The following is a 15,745-nucleotide window of genomic DNA, read 5'->3' on the forward strand; positions in this document are numbered from 1 at the left end:
TTTCTGTTGTGTTACATTATGTGTTCTGTTTTGTTGCTTTATGCTGCAGTACTTTATGCTACATTACTTTACGTCATGCTATGTTACAGTATATCTATGTTTTGGTATATAAGAAAACAACACAGTCTGAGCAAACCAACACATGTTGGAAAGAGAATTAAAAAAATATACTTTGCTCAAATCCCCCCAAAATGTAAATATTCACTGAATTTTTCAACAACTTCTGTCAGAATAAAATATACAGTATATCATCTATGAAACCTTGATACAAATGTTTAGACAAATATGATGTGCCAAAATGTTTTTTAATGTGATTTTTAAAAACAAATGTTTGTGTTAATTTAGTCAACTCCAAAGGTATGAGCTTCATCTCTTATTACACTGTATATTTTAGGTGTATAAACTGTCCATTTGTTGCCTGTCTACTGTTATATGTCTATGATTCTGTACTGTTAACACGTGTTTTACATGTGTTCAGTGATAGTGAAGCAGTCATGTTCAGACTTTAGTGCACGTTGTTTGTCTTTATGTCATAAAGACGTTGTAGAACCAGATGTGCAGCCTGTGAATGAACTGCTGACACATCTGTTTTTGTCTCGTTCGACCACTTTAATGAACAGTAATCAATATGAATGTGTCACTGGTGTTTTTTCTCTTCGTGTGTGTGTGTGTGTGTTGATAAAGCTCGTTGGCTGAACTGAGGTGTGTCACTGCCCACCTGGACAAGGGTGAGTTCAGCAAATCAGAAACATGGTCACATGGACCTTCAGCGAGAATAGAAGCTGATGTAGGAGCCGTTTGGGTGGTGTGTGTTTCTATGTGTGTGTTTCTATGTGTGTGTGTGTGTGTGTGTGTTCTCCTCAGCTCTGGCTGCAGTATGACTTCCTCGATGAGTCTCAGAGGAAACCTGACTTCAGTGACTCAGGTTTGGATTAATAATAAAAACATATTTTATATATATATATACATATGGTAACACTTTAAATTAAGGTATTAGTTACTTATCAACATGTTAATTAGTCCTTATTGAGTACTTATTAATGCCTTATTATGCATGGCTTTATTATACAACCAGTAAGCCATTAACTAAGAGTTCTCCCTCAATAACCTCATACTTATGTTATTAAACATAATATATAAACATCTGCATTCTGGTTTGGCCTCAGAACAAACTTTAAAGTTGTGCTGCTGGTGAATGTGGTTTAGAATCTGTCAGTGATTATATCATTTAGTATTTTTATTGGTATGTACAACTCTTTTTATTTATTTATTCTGTTTTCATATTATTTTGCTTCAATATTTTTCTTATTGTATTATGTTTTATTGCCACATTGAGTCCATATATTGTTGTTTTTATTTTATTATTTGTATTGCTACATTTGGGAAATAATTGCAATTTATTATATCTGTTTTAGTGTTATGGATAAATATTTATATATATTATATTTTTATATGTATTTGAGCTTTTCTCTTGTTCTATATTAGTCTGTATATTTCATATGAAGTTTGAGTTTATTATATTTATTAGGATGTATATAACTTGTTTACGTTTCAGTATTCTTGTTAAAGTTCAGTCATTTCAGTAGTATTTACAATTCTTTTGTTGCTATATTTAGATACATTTTACTATATGTCATAGTTTTTATTACTATAATATTGTATTTTATTATTTATTTTAGTCTTTTTATAGCAACACTTTAGACACTTTATTGCAGTTTTAATGTGGTTTACTCACGTTACTTTTTCACTTCCGCTCTCTCTATGGTTGTCATTTATCGTACGTTCAGATCTGAGCGTACGACGTGCGTTCGACCAAATTTACCGTGGAGTGATCGTTCGCTATAATCATATCTATGTCTATGTCAATTATGAACATTAAATGGGAACTTATTTAAATCAAAGTTTCTACTCTCTATGACTGAGAAGAAGATTTATCATCATTTTATTGTTGATTTCAGTTTTATTAATGATTTTTATTAAGCTTTTTTAATCATGTGAAACACATTGAATTACCTTGTGTATGAAATGTTCTATACAAATAAATGTGCCTTATATTTGTCTAAATAGTATTAAACAATTTCTAAAAACCAAAAAAGTTTCAGCATGAAAACATTTAGGCCTCATAGTGTTAGTCTTTACTGACACACATTTTAGGTTTAAGAAGAAATCATATTTCAGGGTTTTCTAAATGAGTAGAAATTATATATATATATATATATATATATATATATATATATATATATATATATATATATATATATATATATATATATATATATATATACGTATATATATGTATATAATCAAACATTACAATTATCAATATTCAAATTTTAATATTTTAATTTAGATTTTTTTCATGTAATTTTTAAAATAAAAAATGGAAGATTTGATGTATATACTGTATAATATAATTTAGTATTTTTATTGGTATATAAAACTCTTTATTTTCATATTTTCTTCTCATCATTCTGTTTTTGCACAGTTTTATTTCAGTATTTTTCTTATATTATGTTTTTTTTTGCCACATGAGTTATTGCTACTGTTGAGAGATATGCTCTCATTTCTGTTATTATTATTATGCCCCTGAATATTTGTGTTTAATGTTGTCATTGGCGGCCGCTGTGGACGCGCTGGTCATGTGACGTGCAATCAGGAGATGACATGCATGTGTGTGTGAATAAATGAGGTGATCCCGTAGGTGCGGATGTTCACCGGAAACTGCAAAACGTGTGCTGTGTTATGTCACGTTAAACGCTGTGTAGAAGTGACTCTTCTAACAGGTTATGGGCCCAGATCCATAACGCACAGTTTGATGAACCTGCCGGGTGAAGGTCGCAACGTTCACTGTGTGCACCTGAGCGGCGAGTTGGAGTAATCAGCCTTCAACATGAGTAAAAGAGACAGAGACGCGGTGCCGAGCAGCCGCTGGGCGAGACTCGTTTTTGATGGTGACGAGAAAAAATATGAGCTATGGGAGACTAAGTTTTTGGGCCACCTTTGTCTGCAAGGATTAAAGGACACTATTTTAAAGGATGCCGCTCCAGATGATGACGAGGATGACGAGAAAAATGCAGAGGCCTACGCGGAGCTCATTCAGTTTCTGGATGATAAGAGCCTGTCGTTGGTGATCCGCGATGCCGGGAACGACGGACGTGAGGCGCTAAAGATTCTCCGGCAATACTATGCTGGTACAGGCAAGCCCAGAGTCATTAACTTATACACCGAGTTGACCTCACTGCAAAAGTCACCCATTGAGAATGTCACTGAATATGTAATCAGAGCAGAGACTGCGATTACTGCTTTGAGAAGCGCAGGAGAGACGCTCAGTGACGGACTATTGGTCGCAATGGTTTTGAAAGGGCTGCCAGAGACATTTAAGCCATTTGCCATACATGTGTCTCAGAGTGACGATAAAATGACTTTTGCTGCATTTAAGACAAAGCTCCGAAGTTATGAGGATGTTGAAAACATGCGCGCAACTGCATCAGATGATAATGTCATGAAGGCAGGAGCGCAGTTTGGCACAAGGCGTGCACCCGAGGGAGCAAAGTACAGTGGCAATACAGACATTTTGTGTTACAAATGCGGTAGCAGAGGTCACATAGCCAGAGCCTGTCTGCGCAAACAGTGGTGCAACCATTGCAAAAGTAACACACACAACAATGCTAGCTGCAGACGGACAAGGCAGCGGGATAACGCACGGAGAGCGTCCGAGGAGACGGAAACGGAATACGCATTCCAAGTGAACGACGCGGAGGTGCGGGTGCCGGATAACAAGAGGAAAGGTCTGATGGTGGATGCGGGTGCAACGTCACATATCATCACAGACATCGCAAAGTTCAAGCGTTTTGACGGCAGATTCCAGGCCGGGACGCACAGCGTTGAGTTGGCTGACGGTTCCAGGAGTAACGGAGTCGCCAAGCGCAGAGGTGACGCGGAGGTGTGGCTACTCGACAGCGAGGGACGGCGTTTCCGAACGACGCTCAGGAACGCCCTGTACATCCCATCATATCCCCAGGATATCTTCTCGGTGAAAGCTTCCACCTCCAGCGGAGCCACAGTGATCTTCAGTGAGAAGAAGAATTTTCTACTTCATAAAGACGGTACAAAATTCCCCATACACGTACACAACAAACTTTACTATCTCCACACATCAGAAAATGACTGCAATGACTACTGTAAGAAAAGCCTTGATTTACAGAGTTGGCATGAAATTCTAGGCCATTGCAATTATGGAGATATAATGAAGTTAAGAGATGTTGTAAATGGGATGGACATTAGGAATGAAGGAAGTAAACCTGCCCCACAGTGTGAAGTATGTACTCAGGGGAAGTTTGTTCAATCTAGAAGCAGAGAGCCAGATATGAGGGCTAAAGCACCTCTGGACATGGTGCACACAGACTTAGCTGGTCCTATAGATCCAGTGTCCAAAGATGGTCACAGGTACGCACTATCCTTCACAGATGACTTCTCGAGTGCAGTGTTCGTATACTTTTTGAAGAATAAAAGGGACAGTGCGAGCTACTGAGAAGTTTATAGCTGATACAGCCCCTTATGGCAAAATAAAATGCATGAGATCTGACAATGGTACGGAGTACACAGGAAGAGAGTACCAAGCATTAATGAGCAGAAGTGGTATTAGGCATGAAACCTCAGCCCCATATTCTCCACACCAAAATGGTACTGCTGAACGCAACTGGAGAACTTTATTTGAAATGGCCAGGTGTATGCTCATAGAGAGTGGACTGCCAAAGATGTTATGGACCTATGCTGTCCAGACAGCTGCTGTGGTGAGGAATAGGTGCTTTAACAACCGCACTAAACAGACTCCTTACTACATGTTAAAGGGCAGACAGCCAAATATTGCCAGAATGCAGAAGTTTGGACAGGTCTGTTATGCTTACAAGCATTACAAAGCAAAGTTGGACTCTAGATGTGAGAAAGGCATTTTTGTAGGATGACAAAAATAGTCCTGCCTACATGGTGTACTATCCCAGCAGAAACAAAATACAAAAACATAGACTTGTGGAATTTGTATCTAGAGTAAACAGTGAAAAGCTGGATGCTGAGGATGATGATTTTGTGATCCAAAATAAAAGCCAATCTGTAAAAACCCCACCAGTTAGCATAGAAATAACTGAAGACCAAGAAGTTTTTACACAAAGTGAGACAGAAGAGGGTGAGACTAAATCAGTGAAAGTTGAAAGTGAGGAGACAGTTGAAAATAAAGACAGATCTGCAGAAAGGCGATATCCTGATAGGGAGAGAAAAAAGCCAGATTATTATGGTGACTATGTTTGTGGTTTTGAAGATGACATAACCAACATTGACTATTGTTACAGACTAATATGTAATGTGCCTCAAACATATAAAGAGGCAGTGACCTCAGTGAAAGCCAAAGAATGGGCTGATGCTATGGAGGAGGAAATGCAGTCATTAAAAGACAATGTGACATATACCCTAACCACTCTACCTGAGGGCAAAGATGTAGTGGGGGGTAAATGGGTCCATGCAATGAAAAAGAATAATGACGGATCAGACAAATTCAAAGCCCGATATGTCGCCAAAGGTTTCAGTCAAAAGAGAGGTGTGAACTATGAAGAGACAGCGAGCATGACCAGTATCAGGGTGTTGGCACAGAAAGCAGCACAGGACAATCTGATTGTCCACCAGATGGATGTAAAGACAGCCTATTTACATGCGCCAATCGAATGTGAGCTCTACATTGAACAGCCTGAGGGTTATGAAATCAAATCTAAGGAAGGTGACAAACTAGTGTGTAAACTGGAGAAATCCCTGTATGGACTAAAACAGTCGGGGCACAACTGGAACAAAATGTTGCATGATTATTTATGTGAAATGCAGTTTGCACAAAATCCAGCTGATCATTGTGTGTATAGCAAAGTTACTGACCAAGAAAAAATTCACATAATAATATGGGTAGATGATTTGATTATTGCCGCCAGTAATAATGATGTATTGAAACGTGTAAAAGAAATGCTTAAGTCCAAATTTAGAATGAAAGACCTACGTAGGTAAACAGACACATTTTCTCAGTATTGACTTTGAGCAAACTGCTGATTGTGTCAAAATGTCGCAATGCAAATATGTACAGAAAATTCTGGAGAGATTTGACATGATAAACTGTAAGTCTAGAGCTACCCCTTGTGAACAAAAACTTGACTACAGTGATGATGCTGAACTAATGGATGATGTGAAGAAATACAGAGAGGTAGTTGGGAGCCTAATATACAAGGCCAGACCTGAGCTTTGTAGTAAGCAAACTGTCTCAGTATTTTTCTAGACCAACTACTGAACAATGGACGACTGTCAAGCATGCTTTAAGGTATTTAAAAGGTACTCAAAACAAAGAACTTTGTTTTAGAAAATGCAAAGATAAGACCATAATCCATGCTTACAGTGATGCTAATTGGGCCGCTGATGTTAGTGATCGAAAAAGCACCACAGGTTACTGTATCAGTTTAAACAGAAATGGTCCATTTGTCTCATGGAAAACCAAACGACAGCCGACAGTCGCACTATCCACCTGTGAGGCAGAGTATATGGCTTTAGCTGCGACTATGCAAGAGTGCCTGTATTTACAACAGCTGTTGAACTGTTTTGATGGTGAAACATACATTATCTATGAGGACAATCAGGGAGCTATAGCCTTAGCTAAAAACCCTGTACACAGACAGCGATGTAAACATGTGGATATTAAATATCACTTTGTAAGATCTATGTTGAATGGTGACCAGATGAACTTGGAGTACTGTCCAACCAATGAAATGGTTGCAGATGTCCTAACTAAACCAGCTACAAAGCTGAAGCTAATGACATTTGAGATGTTTATGTTTGGTATATGAACTATTGCAGTGTGAGCGCCTAAACATGTATGAAAAAAAAAAAGAGAAATGATTTTCTAAATGTGAGCAAGTGGGGGTGTTGAGAGATATGCTCTCATTTCTGTTATTATTATTATGCCCCTGAATATTTGTGTTTAATGTTGTCATTGGCGGCCGCTGTGGACGCGCTGGTCATGTGACGTGCAATCAGGAGATGACATGCATGTGTGTGTGAATAAATGAGGTGATCCCGTAGGTGCGGATGTTCACCTCATTTATTCACACACACATGCATGTCATCTCCTGATTGCACGTCACATGACCAGCGCGTCCACAGCGGCCGCCAATGACAACATTAAACACAAATATTCAGGGGCATAATAATAATAACAGAAATGAGAGCATATCTCTCAACACCCCCACTTGCTCACATTTAGAAAATATTATTATTGGGTTTTTTTTTGTGATTTTTAAAATCTTACTTTTTGAAGATTTGTTGTTTGTATAATAACATTTACTCAATAACTCTTTTATATTTTCACATTTTGTCCTAGTCATTGTTTTTTCATAATATTTTATTTTAGAATTTGTATCATTTTTAAAAGTTTAAAAGGCTTTTTATTGCAACATTGAGTATGTATATTGTTTTTATTTTATTACTTTTATTGCTACTTTTGAGGAATTAATTGCAATTTATTAGATTTGTTTTAGTGTTATGATTGAATATTTTCAAGCGTTTTTTGTTAAATTTGAGCTTTTCTCTTGTTCTATATTAGTCTGTATATATACAGTATATATTATATAGAGTTAAATAGTTTATTATATTTATTGGGATGTATACAAATCATATTTATTTGTTTACATTTTGGTATTCTTATTGTTAAAATGTTGCTATATTTTAGTACATTTTTATATATTACAGAATTTTTGATGCTATAATATAATATTTTATTGTTTATTTTAGTCTTTTTGTGTTTTTTGTTACATTTCAGTATTTTTATATAAAAATGATTTGGTGATTTTTATTTTTTTTATTGAACAACTCTTTTATATTATCATATTTTGTGATTGTCATTGTGTTTTCATATTAATTTATTTAGTACTTTTATTTTTGTATAATTTATTAGATCTGTGTTTGTGTTATGATTCAATACTTTGTAAACAAACATTTTTTGTTATATTTGATCCTTTTTCTTGTTCTATATTAGTCTATATACCTATATTATATAGAGTTAAATAGTTTATTAGTTTGTTATTGGGATGTATACAACTTGTTTTCATTTCAATATTCTTATTGTTAAAATGTAATCTTTTCATTAGTATTTACAACTCTATTGTACATTTTGCTAAAATTCAGAGTTTTTATTACTATGATATAATGTTTTTTTTGTTTATTTTAGTCTTTTTATAGCAATACTTCAGAAACATGATTGCAATTTTTAACATTATTAAATTAAATTTGAGTGTTTTTTCTTGTTTTCAGTAGTGGATTTTTTTAATGTTTTAAATGACACCAGCATCCCCCCAGGGTGCCCACTCCCCACAGCGGCATGACAAGCCGCCGCCCGGGCCAACATACCGCAGAAACATAGCCACACCCACAGCACCCCTCCCAAAGGCCCAACGCCCTGCCACGCCCGACCGCATCATAAGAGAAAAATGAGCTGGGATTGGGCCGTGCCTGGTAACAGTGGATTGGTCTGGTCCTCCAAAGTCTGAAAATGCGCCTCTGGTGGCCAAACGCACACTTCTTAGAAATAGTAAAAAACCTAGTGAAAAGAAGAAAGGATCCTCATGGCCACGGTAGAGTCTGAAGTGGCTCTGCGAGAGTTTTCACTGGAAAATATGACGTCTCTTGTTCTCTGTTTGTTCAATACATTTGAAAATATGGTATTTGTCAGAATTATTTTTTTCATTTTTATATTTATTTTTTTTTGGGGGGGGGGGGGGGGGGGATAGGTGCAGGAGGCTTTAAAGGTCACGTTTGTTCAAATTGGGGGAAAAAAAACCCCAAATAGGTTTGAGAAGCACTGACCAAACATTCACAATCCCAGATAAGCTGTTCTCTCAGTGTGTGTGTGTGTGTGTGTGTGTGTGTGTGTGTGTGTATTTCAGATCCCTCCCGTCAGAGACACCTGGATTACGGCACTGGTGAAGAACCTGGTGGTAGTTCTGTTGTGGCTCATCTTCACTTTCATCAACAGCATGCTGATCGTCACATTCTTCAAACAGCAGGTGATCTCAGACACACACGGGAACGCAGTCTGATGTAATCTGATTACAGATGTCAGAAGATGAGAAGGACTTTGGTAAAGGAGAAGAAACAATAAACACGTCAAGATTTAGTTTCCCAAACCCAGTTGGTGAACCTGAGGAGGTCCAACATACAGTAGGTCCAAGAATCACAAACATCTCAACTTTCACTTTTATCAAGACAAAACAAAAGTGCATCATCAGCATTTGAGGGTATCTGTAGTGAAATTGTATATAACAAAACATTTGTTTAATGTGTTACCAATAAACTAAATATGTGCACCTTTCTATAAAAAACCCATTAAAAGGACTTTTTAGAATTATTTTTATACCTTGGGGCATAAACCATGGCGAGTATCCATTTTGGACAGGATATGACATTGATGTCATTGATCAACCTGGCTTGTCGCTTTAAAGAAATGATGCATTGTGGGAGGTGGAGGTGTAACAGGTCAGTTTATATTGTGGGATGTGTAGTTTTTCTGTTGGTTCCCGACTCAAAATCAGAATTAGGCTAACGCACAGAGCTGTTGTTAGCAGCAGAAACGAGCCATGGCTGAGTAGTTAGGTGTTGGAAGTACACAAATATGGTTAGAAACTGTGATGAAAGCTGTGTGAAAGGACATGTGTTCATTGATTGGATGAGAATCAGCACCTGAACCAACAGGTAAGTTCTACTGACAGAATTCATCATTTAGCCACGAGGAAATAAGAGGGAACAATGTGGTGGGGGTGTGGTATGTGCCATGACACCCCCATAGTATCCCCTGTAAGTAGAAAGGTAGTAGTGATCTGAACAAGTACGTTTACATGCTGCATTCAACAACTTTCTGGGAAGGAATTATGTTCATTAACTTAGCCCATTAGCTTAGCCTATTAGCTTAGCCCGCGGATCCCTCTCATACCACCCAATGTGGTGTGAACGTAAACGTTTTCAATGTATATCCTGTACCGATATTATGGAGCCAACATCTGGATAACTCTGACTTAATGTCGTTATTTGGCTCAGACACGCTAAACAAATGTTTCTGTTGTCATAGCAACCATTAGCTTTACACTCCCCCATTGTTCAGAAATTGTATTCCAACGGAATACTGTTGCCTAGCAACAGCTAACAGAAATCAACCAACGTGTTGATATCCTGACCAAAATGGAGACTCTCCATAGTTAATGATCCAAGGTTAAAACTCATTCTAAAAAGTCCTTTTAATGTGTTTTTTTTTTATAGAAAGGTGCACATATTTAGTTTATTGGTAACACATTCAACAAGTTTTGTTATTTTAACTACAGGTACCCTTAAATGTGATGATGTGTCCATGTTTTATAAGACATGTCGTGACATGTGTCCTTGAGCCTCTGGACTGACTGTCCACAAACATGGAACACCAGAGGACATGTGCAGAAGCTCTGAGGGACGCACGGTCCCGTTTCTACTCTTCCAACATCAAAAACAACTCCACACAACTGTTCACAACAAATCACCTTCTGAAACCCCCTTCACCTTTCCAAGGCCACCGAGGAGAGGTGAAACATGCACATCACTTTTTTAGGACAAAATGTTGGTAACATCTGCTCCTACCTCTCCATCACTGCCGTCCTGTCTTTGCCAACTGCTGACTCACCGTTTGAAATTTCCAAACCCCTCTGTTCCTTCTGTGATGTCACACAGGAAGAGATGGAGGACGTCCTCAGAAGAATGAAGCCATCCACCTGTTCATTAGACCCTTCTCCTTCAGCCCTGCTTAAGGCCAACGTCGATCCATTCATCACCAAAATCATCAACCACTCCCTCCGGACTGGCCATATCCCACCTGCACTAAAAACTGCTGTCATCAGACCACTACTGAAAAAACCCACTCTGGACCCAGAAGTTCTCTCCAATCTTACATTTCTGTCAAAAGTTCTGGAAAAAAACAGTTGCAGCACAGCTTCAGGATAATCTCAAACACAACAATCTCTTTGAGAAGTTTCAGTCTGGTTTCCACCCTGGTAAGGTCACCAATGACCTCCTAGTGGCAGCAGACACTGGTTCCCCATCATTACACGTCTTCTTGGACCTGACAGTTGACCACAGCATCTTCCTCCACCACCTGAAATACACCATTGGACTATCAGAAACTGGTTCATTTCATACCTGATCAACAGAATATAAGTATGATCTTACACCCACAGTGTCACCTGTGGTGTCCCTCAGAGATCAGTGCTTGGCCCCACTCTCTTCTCCCTCTATCTGCTCCCCCTGGGCAGTGTCATCAGCAAACATGGGATATCCTTTCATTGCTATGCTGATGACACACAGCTCTACCTCAGGACAAACCCCACTTCTTCTGCTCCTCTGCCAACATCCACACTGACCACATGCCTGGAAGAGATAGAGACGTGGATGACCAGCCCCAAAACAGAAGCCATCCTCATCAGCTCCGTTCATCCACCATCACTAGCATCACCATCTCTGGTCAAAACATCCCCCTTGCCACATCTGTCACCAACCTGGGTGTTAAAATGGACACTGAACTCACCTTTGACACCCATATCAAACACCTGTGTGAAACATCATTCTACCACCTCAGGAACATTTCCAGACTCCATCCAACACTCACCCTTCTCCAAGCCTTTGTGTCCTCCAGGCTGGACTACTCTAATGCACTCCTCATCAGGATCTCTGGCAAGATCATTCAAACACTCCAGTACATCCCGAACAGTGCTGCCAGAATCCTGATGAGGGTGAGCAATCATGATCTTATCACCCCCTCCATCCTGAAATCACTGCACTGGCTCCATATTTCACTCAGAATTGAGTACAAGGTCTCCCTCCTCACCAATCAGTGCATCCATAAACACACCCCTTCCTACCTCAAGGAACTCCTCACCCTACAGCCTTCCTCATGTACCCTCTGTTCTGTTCTAGAGGCACGCCCAGCAGAAATGTTTGGACCTAAACTGAATCTGACTCCTTCCTTCTCTTGTTTTCTCCGTACAGACCTTCTACGAGGATCCGCGATACATCCTCTTCATCCACATGGTGATCAACGACGGCTTAATGCTGACCACCACAGTCCTGCTCTTTGTCCTCAGCTACACCGTATACAGGATCAATGTGTCATTTTGCAGCTTACTTATCCTGATGGCCATCTTCACAACCAGGAACACTCCCATCAACCTGGCCGGCATGGCCATCGAGCGTTACATCGCCGTCTGCAAACCGCTACGCTATTCCCAGATCTGCACAGTGCGGAGGACCTACATGGTCATCGGCTGGATTTGGTTTGCCACGGTGATCCCGGACATCATAGACCTGTTTATGATGCTGGCTACGGAGCCACTGAGCTTCTTCTACGGGTCCATGTTCTGTATACGCACAAACTTGTTTAAAAAACCAATCATGCAACAAAAAAAGTTGGCCTTTGACATCATCTACTTCTCCTTGGTGTTCCTTGTCCTGGTCTCCACCTACCTGAAAGTTCTCTTTGCAGCCAGGGCCGTGTCCACTGACGTGTCTGCTCAGAAAGCCAGGAACACCATCCTCCTCCACGGGCTCCAGCTGGCAATGTGCATGCTCTCCTACATCTTCCCGAGTATTCCGTTCACCAACCTAGATGTCCTTATCAAAGATACCTTTCCAACTTACCTGATCGTCTACATCCTGCCCCGCTTCCTGAGCCCCATCATCTATGGCATCAGGGACCAGAAGTTCAGGAAGCATCTGAAGATGTACCTGCTGATTGGAAGGTGTCGTAAGAAGGTGCAGCCTTAGCCCAAAGATTACCAATAAGTCTCACTTCTGGACATGACATTTATCTTAAATTGTCAGTGTCACAAATCAAAGAAAAAAAAGTTTTTGTAATAAAACATTCTTACCTAATAATAATATAGACACATCAACACTGTGGAGACAATAACTCCTGATCCTCACATCCTAACTAGAGATGTACCATTGAGTTTTTTTACCATTACTGCCAACACATTAATACCAACTGATATCTTTAGTAGTCCTTGGATGATAATCAATGAAATGTACAATGAATAAGAATGAACTTTGCAGGCATGTTTGTTTCCCTCGTCTCAAGGGTTCCAACAGGCTGGACAACATCGGTCGCAGCACCTGGGCACATTGTGTCATAGCGGAGAGAATAGGAATAGTCCTCCCTGTTTGGTCGGTGTGAACATGAACCAAGTTTAGAGCGGATCAAACAGGAAAATTCTAGAGTGGATGTTTTTTCCGGTCTCAGAACGTTTCCAATTTAAAGTGTAGAGTGATTAGGTATCAACCGGTGAGGGCCCTAGGGCTTTAAAACCACCAAAAGTTGTTGCTGCTCGATTGTTGAATATTGTAAACGAACAAATAGAGAAGAAAGAAGTTTGTGAGCACTCTATAGCGCTGGCTTTGACCCATAGATGAGAACCTCCTCATCAGGTTTCTGTTTCTCTACTTGCGTAACTGGTTACGTCATTGATCACGGGTTCAAATTGGAACGGCTGTTTCATCAAAGAGAAAACACCTTAGTTACCATAGTAACAGTATGTGGGTCAAACGTGCTCCCGACCAGGTTTAAGCAGTAGGCGTGGTTTAATCTGCTGACTCACTCTCATGAAGCCACATCATCATTATTAAAGAAGTCATTTAGTGATGTTTTAAAACACTCAATAAAGATCTAAAAAATACTGCTTTAAACAGAATATGATGTAAATGTTTTAATATGATTTTAAATCCATACAAATGATGATATAATCATTATTACATGTTTAATGTGTGCGTATTATTAATGATATCACAGTCTCCATGTGTTTAAAGTAATGATATATAATATATACAGTACGTGTGTATCATCACCTCTGTTTACCACACGTATAAATGTGTTTATTTATTGATCAGAGATTAATAGTGAGAAAGCTGTGGATATACAGAGAAGGAGGGGCTTCAGGGACAGTCACAGGGCGGAGCACTAAGGCTCCCAATGACAAAGATACACTATCACTTTAAGAGATGTGCACACAGTGCACGTACCTCCGTGCACAGCTCAACTGTACCTGCAGCGTCTACAGTGTTGGATGTGACATCCAACAGCATCCAACAGCACCACTGCTGCTCCTGCTGTTCATTTAGTGCTGAGTTCATCAAACTATTTTTTTTTTTACGTGTCAATCATTTATTTTTACTGCTCAGTAACAGATGACGTCACTTCCTGTTGGTCTGAGCATTGGTTTCTATTGGCTTCTCATATATTGTAAAAGCTGCAGCACATGCTCAGTCACTCTCTAATCATTAAATCTGTGATTGATCTAGTGGGTTTTATGAGGACATGTAATTAATCTAAACACTGTCAACTGATTGGCTGAGCTGGAGAGATTGAAGCTGAGAAGAGTTTGATGAAATGGTAAAAGGGGGCGTGGTCACGGATGGCTTAGCTGAACCAGGTTTAAACCATAAGTCTGGTTCTACTGAGAACACTTTGATCAAATAACTCTGGAAACACAAGGAAAAAGGTTTTCAGAATAAAGTAGAGCTCCATGTGAGTGATGGAGGCCAAAAAAAGTATATTATTAATTTAGTGTCACAGTAGTGACATCACTAATGAATAAAAGCACATCAGTAACTGGAGAGGCGAGTCCACCGGATAGTCCAACCCAGGACCCAGGAGGAGCAATGTGGTTTTCTTCCTGGTTGCAGCACAGTGGATCAGCTCTAGACCCTCAGCAGGTCATTGAGGGTTCATGGAAGTTTGTCCAACCAGTTCACATGTACTTTGTGGACTTGGAGAAGGCATTGAACCGTGTCCCTCATGGATTGCCTGTGGGGGGTATCAGATGCGGTCCTGTTGGCTTCATCAGACTGTGACCTTCAGCCAAGTGTGAAGCGGCCATGATGAGAATCAGCACCTCCAAATCCGAGTCAATGATTCTCGACCGGAAAAAGGAGGAGTGCCTTCTCCAGATTGGGGATGAGATCCTGCCTCAAGTGGAGGAGTTCAAGTACATCGAGGTCTGGTTCACTAGTGAAGGGAAGGATGGAGCGAGAGATGAAAAGGAGGATTGATGAAGTCTGCATCGATCCGCCGTGGTGAAGAAGGAGCTGAGCCAAAAGATAAAGCTCTGGGTTTACCAGTCCATCTTGGTTCCTACCCTCACCTATGGTCATGAGCTTTGGGTCATGACTCAAAGAACAATATCACTGGTACAATTACTCTGTACTCTATGTTTTAGAATATTGGTACCCAGCCCAGGTCTCGCCGCTCACCAGACAAGACGAGACTTGGGGCAACCCACCCTGGTGCGTGACTGTCCCACCCATAAGACAGTCCACCAGGCAACCGACAGTGCCCCCTACTGCCACCCCCCAAACAATCGGCACCAATCTGAGGGGCTACGCAACCCTGCCCCGGCGCGGATGCCAGCATCCCCCCAAGGTACCCACTACCCACAGTGGCACGACGCGCCGCCCCGGGCCAACATACCGAAGAGACATAGCCACACCCCCCAGCACCCCTCCCAAAGGCCCAATGCCCTGCCACGCCCGACCACATCATAAGAGAAAAATGAAAATAAGGCCAACATTTCCCAGCGCTGGGACATCAGTGACTTCTGCTGCTCGTTTCTGACACTCAATAACTCCACACTCAGAGCAGGGATTGGGCCGTGCCTGGTAT

General features: G+C 40.2%; 1 protein-coding gene across 1 annotated transcript; it reads left to right on the forward strand.

The window, feature by feature from the left end:
* The first annotated feature begins 8,978 nt into the window (after positions 1 to 8,978).
* On the forward strand, positions 8,979 to 12,855 carry LOC114462885 (odorant receptor 131-2-like). Its single transcript, XM_028445971.1, has 2 exons — positions 8,979 to 9,083; positions 12,082 to 12,855. The coding sequence occupies exons 1-2, from the start codon at positions 9,054 to 9,056 to the stop codon at positions 12,853 to 12,855; spliced, it is 804 nt and encodes a 267-aa protein (XP_028301772.1). The 5' UTR covers positions 8,979 to 9,053.
* Positions 12,856 to 15,745: the final 2,890 nt, after the last annotated feature.

Source organism: Gouania willdenowi, chromosome 5 (assembly GCF_900634775.1).
Source record: "Gouania willdenowi chromosome 5, fGouWil2.1, whole genome shotgun sequence".
Lineage (NCBI taxonomy): Eukaryota > Metazoa > Chordata > Actinopteri > Blenniiformes > Gobiesocidae > Gouania > Gouania willdenowi.